Source organism: Platichthys flesus, chromosome 1 (genome assembly GCF_949316205.1).
Source record: "Platichthys flesus chromosome 1, fPlaFle2.1, whole genome shotgun sequence".
Taxonomy (NCBI): Eukaryota; Metazoa; Chordata; class Actinopteri; order Pleuronectiformes; family Pleuronectidae; genus Platichthys; species Platichthys flesus.
This window is the reverse complement of record NC_084945.1, coordinates 8,111,796-8,133,957: the sequence shown is the minus strand read 5'-3', so window position 1 is coordinate 8,133,957 and position 22,162 is coordinate 8,111,796. Positions and strand designations below refer to the sequence as shown.

At 42.8% G+C, this 22,162-nt stretch overlaps 2 protein-coding genes across 4 annotated transcripts; both read right to left on the bottom strand.

Annotated features, from left to right (window-relative positions):
* Positions 1–1,010: 1,010 nt before the first annotated feature.
* rbm26 (RNA binding motif protein 26) lies at positions 1,011–11,494 on the bottom strand. Of its 3 annotated transcripts, XR_009913175.1 has the most exons (23): positions 11,026–11,494; positions 10,791–10,909; positions 10,405–10,523; positions 10,181–10,272; positions 9,813–10,090; positions 8,887–9,171; positions 8,540–8,782; positions 7,784–7,924; positions 7,294–7,434; positions 6,988–7,096; positions 6,695–6,851; positions 5,776–5,979; positions 5,299–5,400; positions 5,139–5,207; positions 4,940–5,038; positions 4,772–4,846; positions 3,819–3,989; positions 3,547–3,651; positions 3,223–3,420; positions 2,936–3,022; positions 2,704–2,817; positions 1,248–2,082; positions 1,011–1,128 (listed from the first exon to the last, which is right to left on the bottom strand). XR_009913175.1 is itself a non-coding variant. In XM_062381208.1 (22 exons), the coding sequence occupies exons 1-22, from the start codon at positions 11,082–11,084 to the stop codon at positions 1,993–1,995; spliced, it is 3,057 nt and encodes a 1,018-aa protein (XP_062237192.1). In that variant the 5' UTR covers positions 11,085–11,494; the 3' UTR covers positions 1,011–1,992. The 3 variants fall into 3 exon arrangements, 2 of the variants coding, with proteins under 2 accessions (XP_062237192.1, XP_062237204.1); XM_062381208.1 differs by having other exon boundaries at positions 1,011–2,082; XM_062381220.1 differs by having other exon boundaries at positions 1,011–2,082; positions 5,299–5,397.
* Positions 11,495–12,338: 844 nt separating this feature from the next.
* Positions 12,339–20,800, bottom strand: LOC133934701 (cytochrome P450 27C1). Its single transcript, XM_062381194.1, has 9 exons — positions 20,367–20,800; positions 19,176–19,366; positions 18,670–18,869; positions 18,179–18,388; positions 17,418–17,581; positions 15,081–15,247; positions 14,766–14,844; positions 14,342–14,545; positions 12,339–13,601 (listed from the first exon to the last, which is right to left on the bottom strand). Exons 1-9 carry the CDS (start codon positions 20,646–20,648, stop codon positions 13,482–13,484), a joined length of 1,617 nt encoding a protein of 538 aa, XP_062237178.1. The 5' UTR covers positions 20,649–20,800; the 3' UTR covers positions 12,339–13,481.
* Positions 20,801–22,162: the final 1,362 nt, after the last annotated feature.

Genomic DNA, 22,162 nt, shown 5'->3' with positions numbered 1-22,162 from the left:
GACCTTATGCTACTAAGATGAAATTCAAGCTCAAGTGAATGTTTGTGTCAAACGTGAAATGATTCCTTGATGGTATTCCAGAGATCCATCCTGTGTCGTGTTGGCATCTGAGAGCGGTGCTGGACCACAGTGGAGGTGGCAGCTGATGGTGGATCCTGATCATGGTGGCAGCTGACCGTGGACTATGACAACAAGACTGCTTGATATACAATATGTCTGAGATACCATTACTGACCATAATACATCAAAACATTTACCTGCCATTATCCTACAAACTCTTTATTTTAATCAATGCTCTAAATACTTGTATCTTTATGATGTTCTCATTTTCACGTGGCATCTATGGAGATGATCCTCACATGTGGATCTCTGAGGTTTCTACATTCTGTTTAAGGTTTCTAGTTTGAGGTTTTTCTCACTCTTGTTGAGTGTTACGAACAGAGGATGTCACACCTTATTAAAGCACTATGAGAAAAATGGTGATTTGTGAATAAGGCTATACAAATACAATTTGATTGAGTGGTTGAGATCACCTTCACAAGGCAAAAAATCTGCTTGGTTTCTTCACCGTGACTTTTGACCACCGAAATGTAATCGGTTCATTCTCGAGTCTAAATTACCATTTGTACCAAATTTGAAGAAATTCCCTCAAGAACTTCTTGAGGTTTATCACGTTCACAAGAATGAGACGGACGGACAACCCGACGCTCGATCTCGCAACATTACAGAACGGGTCAACTGAATCAACCTCTCTCTATATGGGAGGAGATCCTCAATGAACAGATCTTCTCGAATACCTGTGTTTCTATAACATGAGATAATCAGGAGTGTGATGGGTACCTGGCGTGTCATCATACTGTCATATATATATATATATATATATAATTAAAGTTTAGGGCTTAGCTAAAACATTACTTTGCCTTTCATTAACCAAAATAATACAATTAGTGGTTCAATAAGGTACATCAGTCAAGTATCACACTCAAGTAAAATTACCTGAAACAACTAAATGTGTATAAATATAGTATTTTAATACAGCAGTTCTTAGTTTACAATAAAAGTTTACATTGTAAAATGTTTGAGCCTCATGGAGGAAGAAGACCGGTGGCTGGAAACTGCCGACACGTCCTGCAACAAAAAGAAAAAGGTGTTATTGTTTTATTAGAATCTGGATTATAAATGTTAAAGGTTAAATACATTTCTGCTGTTTGCAAATAACACATTTACAGACTGCGTCGTGTTCTTACCTTGGGCGTTAAAATCAGGGCTGAATATTCAGTTACCTTACCGACCCAACATTTGAAAAATGTTGATAGGATTTTTAGGATAGTTTGCTCTTTTGGGGAAAAGGAAGTTTTTTTGTTTTTTGAAATGGTCTTTTTCAACACAAGTGTTGTTGTTTTTTTTAACTGCAATGTTTTTTGTTTTTTTTTTATTCTTTTTTTCTCGTTTTTTTTCTCTGCAGTTTGTTTTCAGACCATTTCAATTCTTTATTTTTTGTACAATTCAAAGTAAAGCCAAGTAGTCAGAAGCCAAGCGTTCATACAAATCATTTAAACCCTGACATAAAATATTTACACATGAGCATTTTAAGTCAACCTCATACTATGCAGCAGAAGCTACGGCCTGTGATGCTGTGAAATTACAACATAGGTTTGGTTTTCCTTAAACTGAGAGTTTAACAAATGTGTCTTAATTGGATCAGGTGTCACATGTCCAGACAAAGTATGTGATCTGTGAAACAAAATTACTCAATCAAAAGAAAAAAAGTTCTAGTTCTACATTAAGAGCATTAAAAAATTCACCATTGCTGCATCTGATACACACATTAAAATTAATCAAACTCACAATGTTCTTTTGCTAGTTACATTTCTGTGAGAAAAAAAAAAAAAACCTCATGACTTCTACACAGGCATTGAAATCTAATAAAGTTGCTGGATTGTTGCTCCTGTTCCGCACCAGTGCGCCCAGAGACGAGCACGTGACTGGTCTTCATCTGCGCCAGGAGCGCGGCTCGTTGTCGTCCTCTTCCTCGTCGTCGTCCTGCAGCAGCTCGTTGTCACTCAGGGACTCTTCCGGGTACTGAGGAGGAAAAGAAAACGATTCTAGTTCAACTTTCAGCACTTAACTTTCAACGTGTATTCAGAAATCCTCAAGGGGAACCGAATTCTCAGACTGACAGTGTGATGCCGGCTGTAATGTTTGATGGCTCCCTCTTGTGTTCTCCAATTGTACATCATCAAGAATGATGCTGTTCTGAAGAGTTATCTGACCAGAGTTTACCATAAATATCCCCTTATAAGTAAATACTTCCAAATAAATATTTGTATCAGCATGAAGGGCGACACTGGATGAGACGTGCCTGCCCTGCATCCTTAAGACTTATCAACTTTACAGAGAAGCTGACACAAATCATCAGCTTTTATAAAAGAGAACAATTCCATTCTCATTAGAAGTTTAAAATATAATTATCTGAATTTAAGGTCTTAAAATTTCATAAATATGTTAAAATAATAAAATCAATTACTCTATTAATTATGTTAATGTTCATTTACCACTACTTCTAATGCATAGAAAAAGATTCTTATGGACCAACTGGGTCTTTTTGAAGTTTGCAAGATAATGTGGAAGATCCTTAATGTAACTTGTTGTAACTCTGAATAATTAAAAGATATTTAAGCAAAGAGAGTAATGCCCACAAACCTCATCCTCATCCTGTTCTGCCCCATCAGCATCGGCAGCACTGAGAGACATGGCAGGTTTGTGCCAGGACAGGCGTAAAGTCTGGTTGTTGAACTTCACTCCATGAAGAGCCGCCTACAGGGGGACATGACCGGGGGGGAGACAGGTGAGTCAGGTGCAGTGAAGCAGACTGGGCCGTGGCGCTCAGAGCTCCAGTCATGATAAAACAACACAGGAGGAGGAAATGTTTCACCTGCTCAGCCTCTGCTCTGGTCTTAAAAGAGATGATCGCCGACTGGTTGTTTTCATTTATCCGGCCGTCTTCAATCTCTCCAAATTGCTTCAAAATCATGAACAGACAACATTTCAATCAATGAATCCTGTTCAACTGCTGCAATAATAGAAGATGCCTTTCTAAGAATTGATTTCAAGTGCCAGGTAAAATATGACAGAACAAATCCTAAGTGAGTGTTACGGTGCTGGTTTCCCTTGGTGTTGTTGCACCATTAGAGAAAAGTTTCAGTTTTTCAGTGGACTCACAGCAAAGTGAGGAAGCAGGTCTACGCAGTCGGCCTCGGTGAAACCTGAAATCTCCAGCACTCGTGGCCGATGGTCCACGACTGCGTGCACGCCTCTTCCCCGTCCTCTGGAGCCCCTCCCCCGGGCCCTGTGAGCCCCGCGGCCACGACTGTGGACCCCCCTGCCTCGCCCTGGTGACAGGAGTCCTCTTTTAGCTGCCTGAATTAAAAAAACAAAAGATGAAGATAAATGGAAATATGTAAAAGAGAGCACAAATACCATTTGAGGTTGCCATTGTATTTAAGCACTTTTAGACAGTTTTGTCTTACAAGTGCAAGTCAATACCTCAAATTGAAGCTGGGTATACTTGAGCTTCAGTAATGCGGTGTCCTCTCCTGCCTGAGTCTTCGTGTACAGGTCCAGCTCCGCATCCAGCAGTTCCTTCTGTGCCTGGAAGGATTAAAAACTCCTTTCACTCAGCAATTTTAGATGATAACGTTTTTATATCCAAGTCCAACATAAAACCTAAACTTAAACCTCACAATCTATTGGTTTTGACGAGTAGGATTTTTTGAGTGTTGTGTTGTATGGATGGAGGAGGCTGGTGGAAAGTCTACCTGAGCCTTGCTCTTGTTGATGCGTAGTGGGTTGTTGTTGCTGATTGAGATTCCCTTTATCTCTTCCTGCAGTTTGGTGATGCTCTTGGTTAACGTGCCCAAAGTTACCATGATCATGGCTTTGTCCTCAGGCCTCATTGCTTTGTTCTTCTCTATTTTGGATATCAGGAGCTGCAGAAAGAGGGAGAAGTTAAAATATTAGCTGCACTATATTACTACCTCTTGAAGCACACGCAGTCAGCCACAGGTCACATGGGGAGAAACAGATTATTTCCCTCACAACTACATTTTGGGGGAAAATTAAGTCCATGACTCGTTGTTTAATCCTTTTTAGTCGGATCACACAGTGCAAGAGTCACATGTCGGAAAAACACCTTTCGACACCTCTTGGTTTAGCTACACAAACAAATCAAAGCCGTCCACTGCCTGGCTCAGGGACTCTGTCGGCTCCTGTTGCTTTAGAGATTAAGATTCAGATTCAGATTAAGATATGTTTATTCATACCGAACACATGCACAGACATGCACAAAACACCCATGCAATTGCAGGCAAATTCAACCTCTGCATTTAACCCATCTGTGTGCAGGACACACAGAGCAGTGAGCGACCATGTACGGCGCTCGGGGAGCAGATGTTGGGGGTGTAAGGTGCCTTGCTCAGGGGCACTAGACAGGGTAGGGAGACACTTGGATTTTTGGACAGATCAATCCAGGTTCGTCTTTTGTTGTCTCTCCGTGGAGTTGAACCAGAGACGAACCAGAGACCTTCTCTGCCCATTGTCCAAGTTTCTGCCACTAGACCACCGCCTCTCCAAAAGATGAGTCACACTTCTTTTATAGCTCAAATTTTGAGAATAATTTTGTGTTGGAAGGTTGCAGATCTAAATGCTGTCCGTTGATAGGGACACTTAAATATCAAAGTTTTTATACGCTTCTCATTACAGATTATCTCACCTTTTGTGTCTCAATGTGCTTCTCCAATATTTCATGCTTCTTCTTCCGTACGTCCTGCTGTAGTCTTAGAGCTTCCTGTAAAAAGGGTCAGGTTTTCAGTATGAGAAATTGAATTGCTTTCTTCCCTCAGAATATCTCCTCTTGCCGTTCCTTGTTTTCTCCTCTCACCTGTTTTTTCTTCAGGGCATCCTCTGAGGTTTTCTGGGCTGCCTTCAGGGCAACAGGGTTGTACACTGTTTTTGTGAGACCCATGGACGTAGAGAACACCTGGAAAAGGGGAGAAAAGTGATCACGCAAAGGTTTCAACAAAATTTGAAGTAGGACGATAGATTCTTCAAGAAAACAAATATTTAGAACTGAGGGTTACTTTTTCGCCAGGAGCTGCTGGTTTTGAGGAAAAGCCCAAACGTTCCTTCACTGACACTTTAGAGGGATTCTTAATGAATAATAAGAAAAAAAATAGATCATGTTTATACCCACATTTTGAAAACTGACAAGTTTATGTAAGAACCCTACATCACACACACCTGAGCGGCTGCACTGGAGTCTTGGGAGGGCTCAGAGTTTGCAGGGAGCATCGGTCCAAGGCGATCTTTGACTGACTGCTTCAGAGAGGTAGCTGAAGGCTGCTGATCGACAAAAGAGGATAATCACAATATGTCTGGATTAATGAGGAACATGAAACAGTTCTGATTTTTCATTTTTCTGGTTGTGCTGTGCTTTTGGCTGCATCTGCCTTTTCCACTTTATTTTGACTTTCCAAACTATATCCCCTCTTCTTTACCACTCTAAAAACAGAACTTGCCAGTCACAGGGCAGCACACATCTAATGTTTTGGAGCAGCAAAGAAGAAGTGATTTCCGTAATAGAAAAGCAGTATTATCTGGGTGAAACTAATGTACTTTGAAGACCTGGTATCTGATTGGTAGATGGATTCAGTAACCGGTCAACTCAATGCTTGTAGTCTACTACTCATGATTGACTATGTTAAAATCAGCTTTTACCAGTGCTGGCTGGGTCTGTGGCTGCTGCTGTTGCTGCTGCTGTGGGTGAGACTGGCCATGTACATCATTCCCATCCTCACGGAACCAGTGCACCCTGATGAAGCGGTTGTTGAGAACAGCCTCTGTGCTTTGCATAGCTCGCTTGGTCTCATCTGGAGAGGCAAACTGGATCAGTGCCCCCTCTGGGTCGTTCTGATAGGCCACCTGTAGAAACAGATCAAAAGGAGAAATGAATCAGGCATATCAAGCTGTAAATCCTGGATCATTTACATGAGTAACCTATTGAGGTTATATGAGGGATAGAACACAATAATTGCAGCTCAGGACCTTTCACAAGTAAACTATTAATAAATGTAACATAAGATAGAAAATCACAGTTGAGGAGCACTGCAGCCACCTTGTGGTGAGAAACTGTATAACTGCAACTGGCTGCTCCCACATAACCCTAAACTGTGTTTTTTCAATCTGTGGCAAAGTTGACAACCTACCTAAACTATACGATGCAATTCTCTCCATAACATCCTAACTTTCCCAATAACTGAGTTATTACTTCAGGGTTCTTAGTCAGCTTCAAAATCTAATTAGGTTCCTCACTTATTGTTTCAAATCATTTTATTGATGACTGGTTTCCAAAAGGATTTTCCAAAAAGTGATAAATTCTAAAAATATAATGTTCTTATTTGGGAGTAGCCAAAGTGAAGATAGTAAGTGATTAAAAACCAGTAACAAAGAAAACTTAAACCGCTTCTTCAAAATCCCAAATATAACTAAACTCTGTAGCGTTTTGGAAATCCCTTCACCTACATACACATCAGTGACCTAATGAGCAGCTTCATTATTTGCACGACTCAGTAACTAGACCTTTTCCTGATCAAACATCAGAGCTGTGCCTTCACGTCTGTAGCGCCGCTGCACTGACCTGCAGGTTGACGATGGTGCCAAACTTGCTGAAATGTTCATTGAGTTTGCTGATGTTGTTGAGGTCAGGGGGAATTTGCCGAACCAGCAGCTTGGTGTTGGTAGAGAAGGGAGGTCTTTTGTGGTAGCCCTGGTGGTTGGGATTGTTAAAGTTGGGTCTGAGCAGAGAAGGGACATTAAAGAATAAGTCAGTGAGGAAAATATTAGTCATACATCAGTCGAATTTGTCTTAAACGATATGTTAAGGGGGAGCATATGACTTGTTTTATCTTGAAATGGGAAAATGTGTCTTACTTGTCAAACCAAGGTTTCTTTGAGAGGAGGCCTCCATCGTGAGAAATAGCTGGTCTCTTTCTCGGATCAGATTCCATTACAATCCGCATACAATTGTTAGGAATCTTGTCTGGTGAGGGACAAATGCTGACAGATCAGTTTGGAAACGACATAACACTCAACACAAATACAGAGCCATGTAATAATGGTGTTTGCTTTGTTTGTGAAGCAGCAACAAGCTGCACACAGGCCAAAGGACAAAGTGTGACAATATGTTTGGAGACAATCTATTCACAGCGCAGATAGCTCTGTTAACGAGAACAATACCTCTCTTTGGCTGGTCCACCTCCCCCATCGTTAGGCCAATCAGGTTGGGTCTCTGGGCATTGACCCTGTGGCGGTAGATTGGTCTGGGGGTGTTGGTGATGCTGGGAGCTTCAGGATTGTACACATCTGTTTCATAGTTGTCTGTTCAACAAAGATAATTATTTAATTCATAAAAGCGCAATACAAGATAAAGTAACAGAGATTCATAAATACCAAAATAATGCCCTGTCCCAATTCACCCCTCAGCCGAATTAGTACTAGTACTACTAGCCCAACCCCTTCGTTTTGCAAGTGGCCGAGAAGGGATAGTGTTGTCACAGTTCATTATGTGATTGAGGGGTGGTGGCCTTCTAGCCCTTCAAAAACCCTTTCAAATGTGGTGCATTCAGAGATTACCAGCGAAGGGCACTTCATATCAAGGGCCATGGGAGAGGAATTGGGACACGGCCTAAATGTTTGAGCCTTTGAGCTTTACACACACAGCCATTACCGGTGTTGAAGAGCGACCCTGGAGGCTGAGGAAGTGAGGGTCGCATCCCAGAAGTGACGATGGTGGGAACAGAGCTTGTGATGGAATTGGGAGGAGCATCCATTCCTGATGGTTGCAACGGAGGAAGTGGAGGAGGCGGACCTGTGTCAGACAGAACAAAATAAATAACACAGAAGCAAATGCCCAACTTGACAAACCAATTTACTTGACCTTGGAATGATTATATTAACTTGCCACAGCAAAAATCATGTAAGTTAGTGTGATAATTATGTATTTCCCCCATTTTTTTTTTAAATTCAGACCAATGAATAAATAAAAGCATCCAAACTGTAACAATTCAAGTAAATTTCTCTTTCCTGACAAAACATCCACTAACTCAAGACAAGCGGATGAACCTGAGTGTCGACACAGGCTCAGTAATTCCTTTTCTTGTCTTCTGCTCTGACATTTTATATCTAGGGACTAAATCACTGACAGGATTAACCAATAATGAAAATAGAAATTAGCTGCATCAGTACATGTATTTTCTGTTTACTAATCTAACCTTAAATTTTTTTCTCATGAAGGTTTACACAGAAAAATATACTTATTAAATCAATTATTATTAATAGTATTGGATATCTGCTGATAGCAGCAGCTGAAAGTTCTACAATGCAATGCTAATGCTAATGTTGTTCGCTATTGATAACGAGAGTAGGAGCTGGGTAAACCTGCACTGACTGAGTTTGGTTGTGTTCCTATAAACTGAACTCATACCTGCAACAGGTGGAAGGCTGGGTGGAAGGGCACCCGGTGGGGGCACAGGGGGCCGCAGGTTCACAGGTGGGGGGTTCATGAGAGGTGGTGGTGGTGGGAGCCCAGGTGGCGGTGGGCCATCCACACCAGAGATGGGCGGAGGTTGGAAAGGCAGCATATTGGGCAAATTGACATCTTCCACAACGACTGGGTCACTTCCATGGTCAAAAGGACACATGTCCCCACGCATGCAGAACCCCTTTTCTGGGAAACACAGCAAACACAGGTAGAACATCAATCACATAGAAATGTAATAATAAAAACAGCATGTCTGACCAACTGCAAAACGTTTTGCAAAGTTTTCTTACCATCATAGTCACGGCATCGATTCCTCAGTTGAGGAGGAGGAGGTGGCCCCCTGCCAAAGGGGACACGATCAACAGGGAGATCAGGGCAAAAGTCTGTCCAACTCTCACTGCTGTTGTTGCTGTGATGGTGTGTGGGGGCGATGACTGTAATAGTGCTGCTCAGTGATGGCACAGGGAAGTGTGTCGTGGTTGCAGTGGAGACCTGGGATGCTGCAGCGTAGCCGTCACCGCTCTCTGGCCTCTCCACGCGTTCATGATCGAATTTCATTTTTGCAGGATCTCGCTCTGTGAACAGACAGTGGCCATGAATAGTGGGAAAACAAGACTGGGTCTTAGAATGTGGCTAGCCCATGTGTGGTACATGTGCCAAATTGAGGATGTGGTTGAGTCCTTGGGGGTAAACGACAACTTGAAATGGGATGTAGCCAAAATCACACTTCATATTTGCATTCAGTTGAGTCTCAGTCGGTTTTCACCCTTTATCTATTTGCCTATCTCTGTGCTCACATTTGCCGTGTTTAATTACAGCCAAGTTCCAGATAAAGCTTGTTGTTTTTTCTGTTTCTATTGTCAAGCAAGAATGAATTAGTGATTTAAACGCGTCCATTAATACCAAATGTGATAGTATTAGGGATAAATTAGCTGTCCGAACTGTTGTTGTATTGGTTTGAAGTTTTAAATGCTTCGCTTTGTGCTGATACAGCTTCGTACAGAGCAACTATTTGAATAAAAAGATATACAAGTCATGTGCAATAGGAAATCAATCCAAGCTCAAGAAAATCCAATACACACCTATTTTAAATTAACTACATATCAAACCATGTGTGTTAAAGGAGCTGCTTGGTCTGTTGTGGTCTATCTAAGTCCACTTTGTAACCAACAGGGCGACACAGTTGTGTTTCTTAACCTAGGCTGTGGAGTCTTACCTCGACTCCTGCTTCCAGACCTGGTTCTGCTGTGGGACCTGCTCTTGCTGCGTTCTCTGTCCCTCTCTCTGTCCCGGTCTCTGTCTCTATCCCTGTCCCTTTCTCTGTCACGGTCCCGGACGCGGTCCTTGCTCCAACTGCGGCTGCGGCTACGACTGTAGCTGCGACTGCGGCCTCTCCTGCGATTGTAGCGTTCACGGTACGAGTCCCTCCTTGGCGGGACGCGGTCATACTCTCTCTTCCTGGAGCGATCGTCCCTCTTGCGGTCATCGACTCTCCTAAACATGTGGATAAACAACAACAAAGTAATTAGCTAGATGTTATAATGAGCTGAAGACAATCTGTTCAACGGGGAGCTGTGCACGCACCTGCTGTCTCTACTGTAGCGAGAGGTTGATGGTGGAGGGCTGTGATTCACCCGCCGAGAAAACTTCTTCTCTCGTTCTTCATCCCGGTTTATCTGAACAATAAAAAGGGAAACATTGCATAAATAACATGTATTTAAGAGCACCAATGATGTGTGAGTTCCTCGAGTTCCTCTGGTTTAAAGCGTATCATAGGATGGAACCACAGTATGATGAGAGAAAATTACCTCATCTTTTTTCTGCTCGTCTTTCTCGACTTTGCCCAGAGAGGATGGATGCTCTGGCGGTGGGAGGTAGCTTTTGTTGTTCACGGCTTCAAACAGCTTGTCCACAAAAAGCTGAGTCTCTGAAAAAGAAGACGATGAACCGGAGCAAACATTCGATTACATTGATGCTCGTTTATATCCTTCAGCTGAAACAGGTATAAATAAAACGAGGCTTTTGTGAGGCAGAGGATGAATTATCCAAGTCAATGCATCTCTCTTATGTGCACAGATCAACTGTTTGCATCCGTTTTAAGTTTGACATGAGTCAGAATCGTGGTGACCCCAGTGACCCGCAGGTTGGGGCAATAAAACATGTCAGTGACCAGGAGGGTGAGGGATTTACTTACCCTTCTGGAGAAATACATCCAACTGGTCGATACACAGGGCTTTGAGCTCCTTCTCACTTTTATCCTTCTTCACCAGGGCGACGACATACTTAGCGAGGGCGGAGGGGTCTGCATCACAGCTGGAAACGAGAGGAGAACAACCCATAAACACACGGGAGTAACGAGTACAGGACCGGGTTTGACTGCTTCGACAGGGGAAGTGCAGCTTGTGATGCTAATGGCTAACGCTACTTACATGGGCTCAAGGGTCTCAGACAGCCATGTTTTCAAGGCATCGAGGTTTTCAATGATCATTTTAGACGCAGCCACACTTCCACCGCGGCCTCGGTTAACGCCACCGGGAGAATGACACTCGCTGAGTTCCTCACGTTAAGGGGTCGTCACACTTCAGTATTATTTGATCAGGGCCGGGGCGTCAAAAGCAGTGTTAGCTACACTTAGCTCAACGTTAGCCAGGCGAGCTAGCTAGTTGGCGGAGGTCTGTTCCAGGCCCCGAGCGCGCGGTTTGATTCCTCAACTCTCGTCATACATGTGTCCTGCAAGTGAACACGGAGCGAGAGCGGCATCGGTCAGAGTTCAGGCAAACACAACATGGCTGTTGGGAGTAATATTTAACTGTTCAACGTGAAGAGAGATCCACGCTTCACTTTTCACTGTATCTCCTCACGCCAGCTAACGTGCCATGGCCACTATTTACTTCCGCTTGTGGCTCTCGTTGGCGAAATCTCGCGAGAGGTAGACGGGCCTTCCTGTTTCCGTCAGTGACGTGATTGCATCCCTGCAAAACCATAGATATATATATAAAGGCCTTTATATATATCTATATGCAAAACCAATATCACCACAAACTGATGTAAAATCATGTTTTAATAGAAACATTATAACCTTCATAACATGGGTCAAAAATGACTCTTAATCAATTTTGTTATTTGTTATTTCATGCATGAGTGTTTCTTTACTATATGTTTTAAATAAATGTATTTGATCATTTTATATTCTAAGTATTCATTGAATATCTTGTTTTTGATGACCACAAACTATTAGTTCCCTTTTTCCTTTCTTACTTTGTAACCAAACCTAAATGTTGTATTTCTACATCACTACATGTGGCTACAACTAAAACTAGCTGTTAGCTAGTTAGCTTTTTTTCTGGCTAGCTAACCTAAGCTAGATCAACAAAATAAATGTCAAAATATAGAAATATATACTAAATAGTCTGATTGATATGCATTTGAAAATAAGCATTTGGTTTTTCTTTATCCAGAGTGTTAGTATGGCTGGGTACAATCATTTCTGATTTACAGTTGTAACGGTCATAAATATGCTGCATGAAGAACAAGATGAAGAAATGAGGAGGCAATTCTTGGTCTTGATTCTGAGTCTGATATCTCTGATGCTGGGAATCTAGACCACGTTCTACATGGTCAAGCTGGAGTTGTGTCTTGGAATTTGTCTTTCTTAAAGGAAGAGGATGAGTCTTCTTTGTCATTGAGAGGGATGCATAAAGAAGCTCATAAAAAGGAAATAAATCAATTAAAGTACATAAAATCTTCACAAGGAATTTTTATTCAAATCTGTGGCTTTGAACATGTTGAATCATTTCTTTATTGCAACATCAGTTTGAATTTACTTCCATCGCATGCAGTCAGAAACTTAAAACTCCTAAAAACAGACTAAAGATGTGATTTATAAACATATCCCCATTTTAATTTCTTTACATTGCAGTGTGATTGTACTTATATATGTTATCAACTGTGGCTTTGTAATATTCTTCTAAATACCACAACCACGCAACAACTCTTCTCCTGTAACATACACTAACCCTCTCCATAACATGCATAATGGACAGTAACAGTTGATCTGAAAAAACACTTATATTCACACAAACAGAATATAAAGCAAAATGACTGAAGACATTTTATGCAGATATATGGTGTGAAGAAATAGATATATATTTCCAGTGGCTAAAATACTTAGTTTATAGTGGTTCATTCCGGAAGATGAAATTACATTTTATATAAAAAAGTTATACAACTTTTTCCTTCAAATATATACGTTTACAGTATGTTCGGATTAAAATCATGTAATGCCATTTAATTGATTAAACAGAAGAAAAAAATAGAAGGATAACCTGTGAAAATAATTTGGCTTACAACACCATGAAAACATTTAAAACAATATATACATACATACAGTTAATTTCCAGTACATTCATGGTTGCCCTTGAACATCACCAGTGATTTGCTTTCTCATATTTGTGAAGGAAACAGTGTGTTTTATTATAATGTGTATGTGCGCATTATTTCATAAATGCATGTATTGTAACATAATAGGAGACCATTAAAGACCAGAGTTCTTGTTTCCATTCTCTATTTTGAATAGGATGAATGGAACGCGTAACAGTCCGAAACAAACTGCATGCGATTTAAACTAAAACACAAATTATATAAACACAAACATATTTATCATTACATACTTGGTCCATTACTACAGTTGTGTGCTCCTCCCTCACAAACATGAGGTGAGAAAAGTTTCTTGCCTGAGTAAAACCTCAGTCTGAGCTCTAAAAATCTAAAAACAGTGGAAGGTTTACTAAAAGCAGTGTATGTAACCCCACCGCACCAAACAATCACTAATCAGCACTTTAAAAGATGTACAGTATAGTTGACCTGGTGCTGAGGGATTCAGCATCTAGTTTTCCCTGTCGATGAGCTGCAGGTGAATGGGAGAGGCGGGGCAGAGCAGGCCATGGGTCTTCGCCTTGACGTCAGCGGTGAGAGGAGACGCCACGATGGTGAACTTCTGAATGAGCTGCACAAGAGGCCAAAGACAGAGGTCAGTCATACTGTACGACTCATTTCAATACTGACACATACAATTTGTGTGGGATCTGGTGAGTTTCTCTATACATTTTAAAGTCTTCACCTTATTATGTTATGATGGTACTTTTCAAATGTAAAAGCAAAAAGATCTGGAGTAGCACAGCTGGGAAAGATTTAAAACTTTTCCGGAACTGTGCGGGCTGTGGGATTTTGGAAGTGGCCAGTTATACTAATTTATGTTTGTATCATTCATACTATGATGATAAGAATAACTCTATTTAATGTTGAAGGAGTATGAGCATCATTCTGGGTCTGATTTAGATCATGACGACTCCCTAAAATGAAGACAAAGCGTCTTGATTGCCCCCTAGTGGCCAGCTGCTGCCCAGGTCATAAACCCTTCCTCCTCCATGTAAGCAGATGGGACATGGAGCCAATTAAAAAAGGTCAAAATACTTCAATTCCCAAATGCTGCTGATCAGACTATGGCTCCACATGATGGCAGCATTTGTATCATACATTCTTAAGCTTAGATCCTGGACGGTAAGAGGATTGGAGATTCCTCGTCCATCTATGTAAACAGTATTTGGCTTATCCTCTACACCTTTGCGGAGTGTTTTGGAATAGCTGTATGCATGACCCAATAATAAAAACATAATCCATATATTCATAGACAAGTCTGAGGACACTTTGTGAATGTGTGTGCCCCAGGGTGGATTCATATCCTACCCTTGTGAGGGCGAGATGCATCTCCAACTCTGCGATTCTCCTGCCGATGCAGCTCCTGATGCCATAGCCAAATGGAATGGAGCCAAAGTTGTCAACACGATCTGTGGAATCTTTCCTTATCCAGCGTTCTGGACAGAAGTCCAAAGCACCAGCGAAGCCCTCCTCGTCCATAGAGGTGGAGTAGTGACAAAGAGCCAACTGAGTCTGCACAGAAAACAGGGAAAACTTCAGTGGTGTTATGAAAACAGCTGGGCTATTGTACAAGCAGCTGTACAGGACAGAGAAAGAGATGTATGAGTAATGCAAGATCATGTTACATCTGGTTCCACTGTAATGTTTTTGGCTCGCTCATACGGTAAAACTTTCTCTTCGGCACATGCACACTCCTGAGGTCTTGCCTCTATTCGGTTTCTATCGTGCTTACCCCTTTGGGGATGAAGTATCCGCCCACCACCAAGTCATCCTGGGTAATCCTTCCGTTGCCTGGGAGAACTGGAAACAGCCTGCTCCCAGGGAGGGTTGCACAAAGACGGTTATTCAACAGCATTACACATTGATCTTCTTACAAAGGTTAATTATAAGAGAATTTGAAAGGCCTCACAGAGAGATAGATGCGTTTATGTGAACTTATTAAAGAAAGCCCCATGCAGATTCTTAACTTGGATAAAACTACGCACTAACCAACCAGGGAACAGTTAGAGAATAACAACTACAGATTAAAAATCAAGGCAATCTGCACCTGAGAGTCTCTTTGACCAGCCCCCTGATGAGAGGCAGACGGGGGACGTCTTCAGCTGTGGCGACGGCTCCAGGTCCCAGAGCCGCCGTCACTTCTGTGAAGATTTGCTCCTGCACATGAGGGTTCTGTGCCAACAGGTAGCAGGCCCAGGACAGAGTGAAGGACGTCTAAGAGGACAGACAAAAAGGAAATCATTACACATTTGGTTCTATACCATAGTAGTGGTGTTGGCAATCAAATCTCTGTGGAGATGTTGCCTTTTTTTTGGGGGACGTTTTGCAACAGTTTTGACTTTAACTGCATTTCAATCTGATATAAGAGTTTCTGAGATGTTGCGCAAGTGTTTTGAAACAGCTTGGAGGGAGAGGGGGCTAATTCCACATTATGAGCAGACACTCATGACCACTCCGCGGGCGGCAATCTCAGCCCTTTATTCCTCGTCTTACATCACCCATTCTCATCCACTCTCATTCAATAGTGCCTTGATTAAAGTCTCTCACGTGTCCCGCACTTAGACATTGCAGTAGTGATAAGAAACAATGAGGGTACTCTCACAGTACAGTAATCCTGATTAATTGGTAGATCAAGGAAATCAGACTGAATTTTAATAACAGTTCTACCTCCCTCAGTTCTTTCTAAATTTCCTTTACGACACATCTTTTGCTTTCGCGCTGTTGTCAGACACACCCTGATGGTTTTCATTTCCTCTTTTCTCCTTTTCAACCCACTCATTTCAGATATCTCACTGCTCTCAATTGCCCCATTCTTCCTTATGTCTGATTCACCACTCATTGACATTTAAATGTAACAGTTAAGGGCAGATTTGCAGATACTATGAAAATGGGATGACACCTCTCCTGTACTCACACAATATCTTTACAAACTGTTACCTATGCCTCGTCAGCCCAGCCCTCATCTTTCCATCTAACCTTTTTTACCCACGCCAAGGACACCAGCAAACATCACACTGAAAAGACCACAGAGGTCAGTCTCAGGTCAGTGTCTCCCAGCAGACTGATGATAGAAAGCGAATCTACCCATCTATATGCCCCTCCTCAGACCCTCCCTCCCATTGCGTCATCGCCCTCTCCCCAGCTTCCCAACTGGCTCCTAATCAACACCAGCTGGCACAGACGCTGGCAACACCTCAGACAAAGCCCGAGAGGAATCATATGACAAAAGCTCATCCGGACACCGCTCTACGGGACTCAGGGCCTCTTCCCTTCACCCCCCCCCCCCCCCACACACACACACACATCTTGTTTTTACCCCTCCCAAACACCCATTGTACACCCAACTCTTTATGTCCTCCTCCTTCTCCAGTCTTTTACTTTTACACTACAGCGTCCCTCTACCTCCGACTCACATCATTATTCTCCCCGCTCATCTCACCTCTGCCCAGTCTGTGCTGTAACTCTGTCTGTGGCTAACGTCTCCTGACAGCTCTTGTGTGCACTGGGTAGAGGCAAATGCACCAAGAGGTCGGGTAATGGCTCAGCTAAGTCGACCCCCTACCAGGACGTGGCCGTTGCAACATGTTCAACAAAAACACACACACCCTTTCATCCTGTGGCCCACTGCTCAGCACAAAACACTCTCCGCCCAATATTCGCATTAATTTGACAGTACCCAAAACAAATTAGGCAGTAACTGCGCACCATTGCACAGTGTTCACACACACACACAAACACACCTTTGAAACAGTTGTATAATCATGTTTGGTGGGTTTGGTTTGTTATTAGGCACCAGAGGTTTTAGTCCCATACTTAAACTTTCTTTTTTTATTTCAAATATTTTCTGTCTCTTGCTAAATTGCAGCGTATGGGTGTGACTGATGAGCCAACAGGCGGAGGCACCAGCGATGCAAAAGTAACATCCTGGGTCTAAATCTGACCCAGGATCTTAGCTCCATGTGAGCTTCCTTCTCCCTCCCAGTGTTTGCTGTGTTCTATAATCTACCAATTAAAAAAGGTGAAAAAAAATCGAATAAGGCAACGTTGGAACACACAACACAGATGTCTAGTAGGAAGAAAAAGAAAAAAAAAGACAAAGCCCTCTTGTGTGGATCTAACGGCAAACGGAGACAAACAACGAGAAACTAAATATGAGTGAGAACAGGTTTGTCAGTGGGATACGGTGTAACCCCACGATTCACTGCTCTGACCTGACGCTGGCACAGATACAGAGGCACGGGTTTGGCGCCAGAAACCCAACCTTTGAAACTCAACACTGACTCAGACACAGACACACACACATGTGCGACTCCCAGCCACTGCACCTTCTGCACCGCATCACCCCACTGCACGCATATCATCTAACACTTATGCATGAACACACCGTGTCCACACCGGCCAGCAGCATCTCTGTTACGTTGGCGTAGATCTCCTCTATGTTCATCTCCTTGGTGACGAGCATGTGCGTGAGCAGCCCCCCCTTCACCTCCTCTCCCCGCTCCAGCTTGGCCTCGATATCTTGGAGCCTCTTATCGACGTGGATACGGCCTGGGATCAGACGGAGACAGAGAAGGAGGGATGAATGGAGAAGGGGTGGAGGGAAGCAGGGGACGTGAGGGAGGGTAGTGAAGAAAAGAAAAGGAGCAGAGGGAAAAGGCTTATGTAAGAGGGACCCCTTACTCCCACAGTTCCATGGTGGAGCAGTACAGATTTATATGCAAATCAACATTCCTATCTATTAAAGACAGGCGATTTCTCAGAAAAACATGAACCCGACCTGTGCTTTACTGTTTCTAGTTTGCAGAGGACCACAGAGAGAGAATTATCTTTACACACTTAGGAGTATTTATATACTGACTCATTGGAATGGGAAAAAATACACTGTTGAAACTTAAGTTGATACATATTATCTTTTTTTATGTGTGGGAAAATAATCTTATGTGCCTTTTAAAAGTCTCAAAACGACTTAGTCACTCTTAAAGAGCCATTACACCAATTTCACACATGACAATCGATATATTTGTCAATGGGGGAAAGCTCCTCACTTTGTGAGAATAGTTGTGTAATGTGTTTTACAGTTGTCCTGGCAATGGGAGTACAAATTCATAACTAAGCCCTCGTAGAATGCCCAAAATATCTACGCACTGAATTTGAAGAGGCCATCCCAGGAGCTACAGAATTCCTCCCATGGCTTAGGGATGAGAGGTCGGAGCCACTTGGGGATGGCGCCGGCGTACATGGTCGTCTTAAAGGAGCTGAACATGAGGTTCAGTGCGCTGATGTAGTCTTGGGTTTCCCGGGGAATCTTGTTTTCCAAACAGCCAAGTCGACACTCGTACAGAATAGCTGCCACACCTGTAAAGACCAAAAGAAAAGGGAGAAGGAGACGGTTACAGTGTTTTTGTGTTGTGTGAAGATACAAAGCTGCAACAAGTATTATTCACCAGACCTAAACAGATGTAAACACATCAGTGGTCTGTGCCATTTTGCATCATGGTAACTTCTTTAGTTTGGGTAGCACCATGTGCCAAGTCTACTTTTGAGAGAATTGATAACCATGATTTTTTGGATTTTTCCTATCCATATCTCTTCCTGCATAACTTTAGTTTCTTCTGCCCGGTGTTCACTTCACCCACCTTCCATGGCATATTTGAAGAACATGTCGTTCACGTTGAAGACCGTTGCTCCGTCAGGCGAGCGGCTCCGCAAAGTATAAACCCTCTTGATCAGGTCGTCCACCACTTGGTTCACGTCATCGGAGAAGACCGCCACGTCCCGGGGACGCATGATGAGCTGTCTGAGCACCCCCCGCATCTTCAGCCACTGCTCCCCCTCACTGGAAAACAGGTGACTAGGTGAATTTTTGGCATTCCCATGCAAGCATTCATTGACAAAAAGAGAAAACATCCTAGCAGTTGAGAAGGCTGATAGTGGTATTAATGAAACCTGGGGAAAGTACAACATCTCAGTTTAAATGCTGACAGGCTTGTGCACTAGAAGTCGGCTGATCCTGGATATGTAGCCCACACACACACACATTAAGTCCCATCTACACGTTAGAAATTAAAGTGGTCACCCTGAAAAACCCCTAAGTCATTTATTTCATTCCGACTCAGGAGGTCAAAGGCTGCAGGAGACTCACGCTGAGATTAGGCCAGTGGCTCTTCCACTCATGTCTCTGTACTCCTTCCATGACTCCATGTTCGCTCTCTGAGGGGCCGGGCCCTCGGCCCTAAGCACCTGAGCCAACAGGTCCCGGTCTGCGATCGAGACCACCATCTGAGGTCCAAATCGGGACTTGAAAATCTTCCCATACAACTTCCTGTGGTCCATCTATAAAGCAGAAGAGAAAACAACAAGGCAATGGACACATTTCTTCGTTCATGTCACATAAATGGCTTTTGGAAATGGGAGAAAATCCAGCAGTGACTTCACTCCATGAAAGTGACCCAGCTTTTCTACAATCAAAATGTAATTATGAACACATGCTGGTAAATCCAGATTATAGCAAAGTAGTCTCTAAATGTATTATTAAATACTTTAAAACAGTCTGATCTGATTCCAGCAGACAAAGCCCATTCACATATTAACCAATTCAATCTTGTTGTTTCAGCGACCGTTTAAAGGGAAATTAAATGTTAAGAAAGATTGTTTCCATAAGCAACTATCCAACTGATCTCGACTTCAAATAAAAAAATTTAAAAAATAATAAATGTCCTTTCTATTATTATATTGCATATTGAAAAACATTCACCCTAACAACAATAGGTAATAGAGAAAAATCCCCCTGATTAAAATCGGATACCAATAATCAATAAGATAAAAGTTGTGGAATGGGGGGAACACAAACACAGCCCTTTCTTACAAAAGATGTGTCACGAAACAAAATGTGAGATTGTCAGTTTGTGTCAACTTTCATCAATAAGGACTTGTCCTGCAGGTCAAGAACATATGTAACAAAACCTATTATGAAACCTTTCTCACTGGTAAAAACTGGACAGAGGTTTTGTACTGTCTCATCGTTTGAGACCTCTGGACAAGATCGTTTCAGAACTAGTTCATCTTCTGCAGCTTGTGTGGGAGAAAATACTGTCAGTGATTTATGCAACTCACTTGATGACCATTCCCAAACTCGTGCAGTGGAGTGGAAAACCTTAACCACAGACCAGACCTGAATTTCCCTCGGGATTAATAAAGCATCCATCGATCTATCTATCTAGACCTCTGGTGCGCTTTTACGCAACGGTCTGTGCCACTTTACGCATGGGCGGGCATATTTTTTATAGAGAAAACACAGGTAAAAAACGCGATTAAACTCCAAACACATCATTACCTGTATTTCATGGATTCTGCTGAACCCGTCTCTCCAGAAGAACTCGACCAGGTTGGATAGGGTGCTCGGTCCCGGCATCTCCTTCAGACTCTTCACTTTCTCACCGACGTTCGCCGGTGTGACCAGACGCTGGCCCATGGCCTCCTCTTCGGCCGTGGAGATCCCCAATGCTTCGCTGGCTGCAGACTTGTGTAACGCGCGTAAAGTGAACAGCTGCTTATTCAGCCACTCGCCCTGAAGGCTCGTCCTGGAGACTGTTGCAAAACTTTTCAGGAATGCCATGGTGACAAGTCTCCTCGGTTTTCTTCGTGTGTCAAATGGGGAAAAAACAAAATGTTTCGGTGTCTTCTGCAGAGTCTGACAAAAGCGCAAAGACTTTTAGTTTTGCAAATGCATGTTCCCCCGGTGCACGTGTAGAAACGACCGTCCTTCTCTTCCAGACCTGTGTGCTTGTGCTGCTGTACTTTTAGTTGGGCTTTTATTGAGGGATCGTTTTTTTTAAATGTGGCTTGTACAACCGCAGGAGTGGACGAGGATTGGATGTTCGCTCAGAGAGAAGGGAGGGATAACTCTGGATTCGGCTGTGGGCGTTTCCACATCCCGAAAAAGAGCTGCAGAGTCCATTCTTCTCAACGTGCAAGTGCCACAGTTACATCACACCAATCAATCCCCCCCCCCCCCCCCCAAACAAACACACACACACACACACACAAAGTCTTTGTGTTTTGCCAAAGATTAATAGCGATTACCTGTAACATGAAGCCAAACCTCATTATCACCATGATCAGTCATATGTAACAAAAGGACCCCCCCCCCCCACACACACACACACACTGTCTTCTTTCATGTGGTAAGCCAATAACCAGTTGTTAACACACTCACTGGTCTGTAAATGTTTAGCAAGCTACACTTTAAAGGAGCTCTGATGGACCGTGTACAGTCTGCAAGAGGCGCAGGGCTTATCTCAGTGTGGAGCTAACACAGGCATGAGATTCATGTGGAACATTTCTCCTAAACCTGATGGCCAATTCAGCCCCTTTCCAATAGAGATGAATGTTGCACCAGGGCTAGATGGCTCAAATGTGAAATATTTGCACGTTATTCATGTATCTGTGTCAGGAAGCACTAGCGCTGTCATTAACTTTGGCCAAACTTTTGGTGTGATATTCTTATAGTGGATTTCTAAACTTAAAATTGCCTTTATTTACAATTCAGAGATAAAACGCACTGAGTTAAACCTATGTTAAGGTACAAAAGACAATCAACAGTTATATATCTCACAAAAAAGAACACTCTTTTTTACATTTTACACTGTCAAACATTTTATTGCGTCTCTGTCTATTCCCTGACCCCTCTCCTCCATATCTCCGCCACCATGCGCGTTTGAATCAACCTTGAAAGTTTGGGTCGTCCCAGGCCAATGAGCTTAAACTCTTTCCTTAGAACTCTTTCCTGAGTTCTGAGTTCTGTGGAAAGAGTTTAAGCTCATTGGCCTGGGACGAGTTTTGTCCTCAATTCAGTCTACAAAGCAAAAACAGTCTCATAATGCTACGAGTATTTACTGAGCCAGATCAATACTCAGCCGTTGAGGGTGTTGGTCTGGGAGTGTGATGTTTTCGGCCAGTGGTGACTGTCAAATCGAATTCCTGACAGGATAAACTCTGGTTTTGAATGCAGCCATTATTTTGTCTGGAATAGGTGCACCAAACATTTAACTGGTGTGTCCCCATGTTTGATCCGAGTCGTGTCGCTTCCTCTTCTCATCTCCTCTACGGAGTTTACTCACACACCGAAGC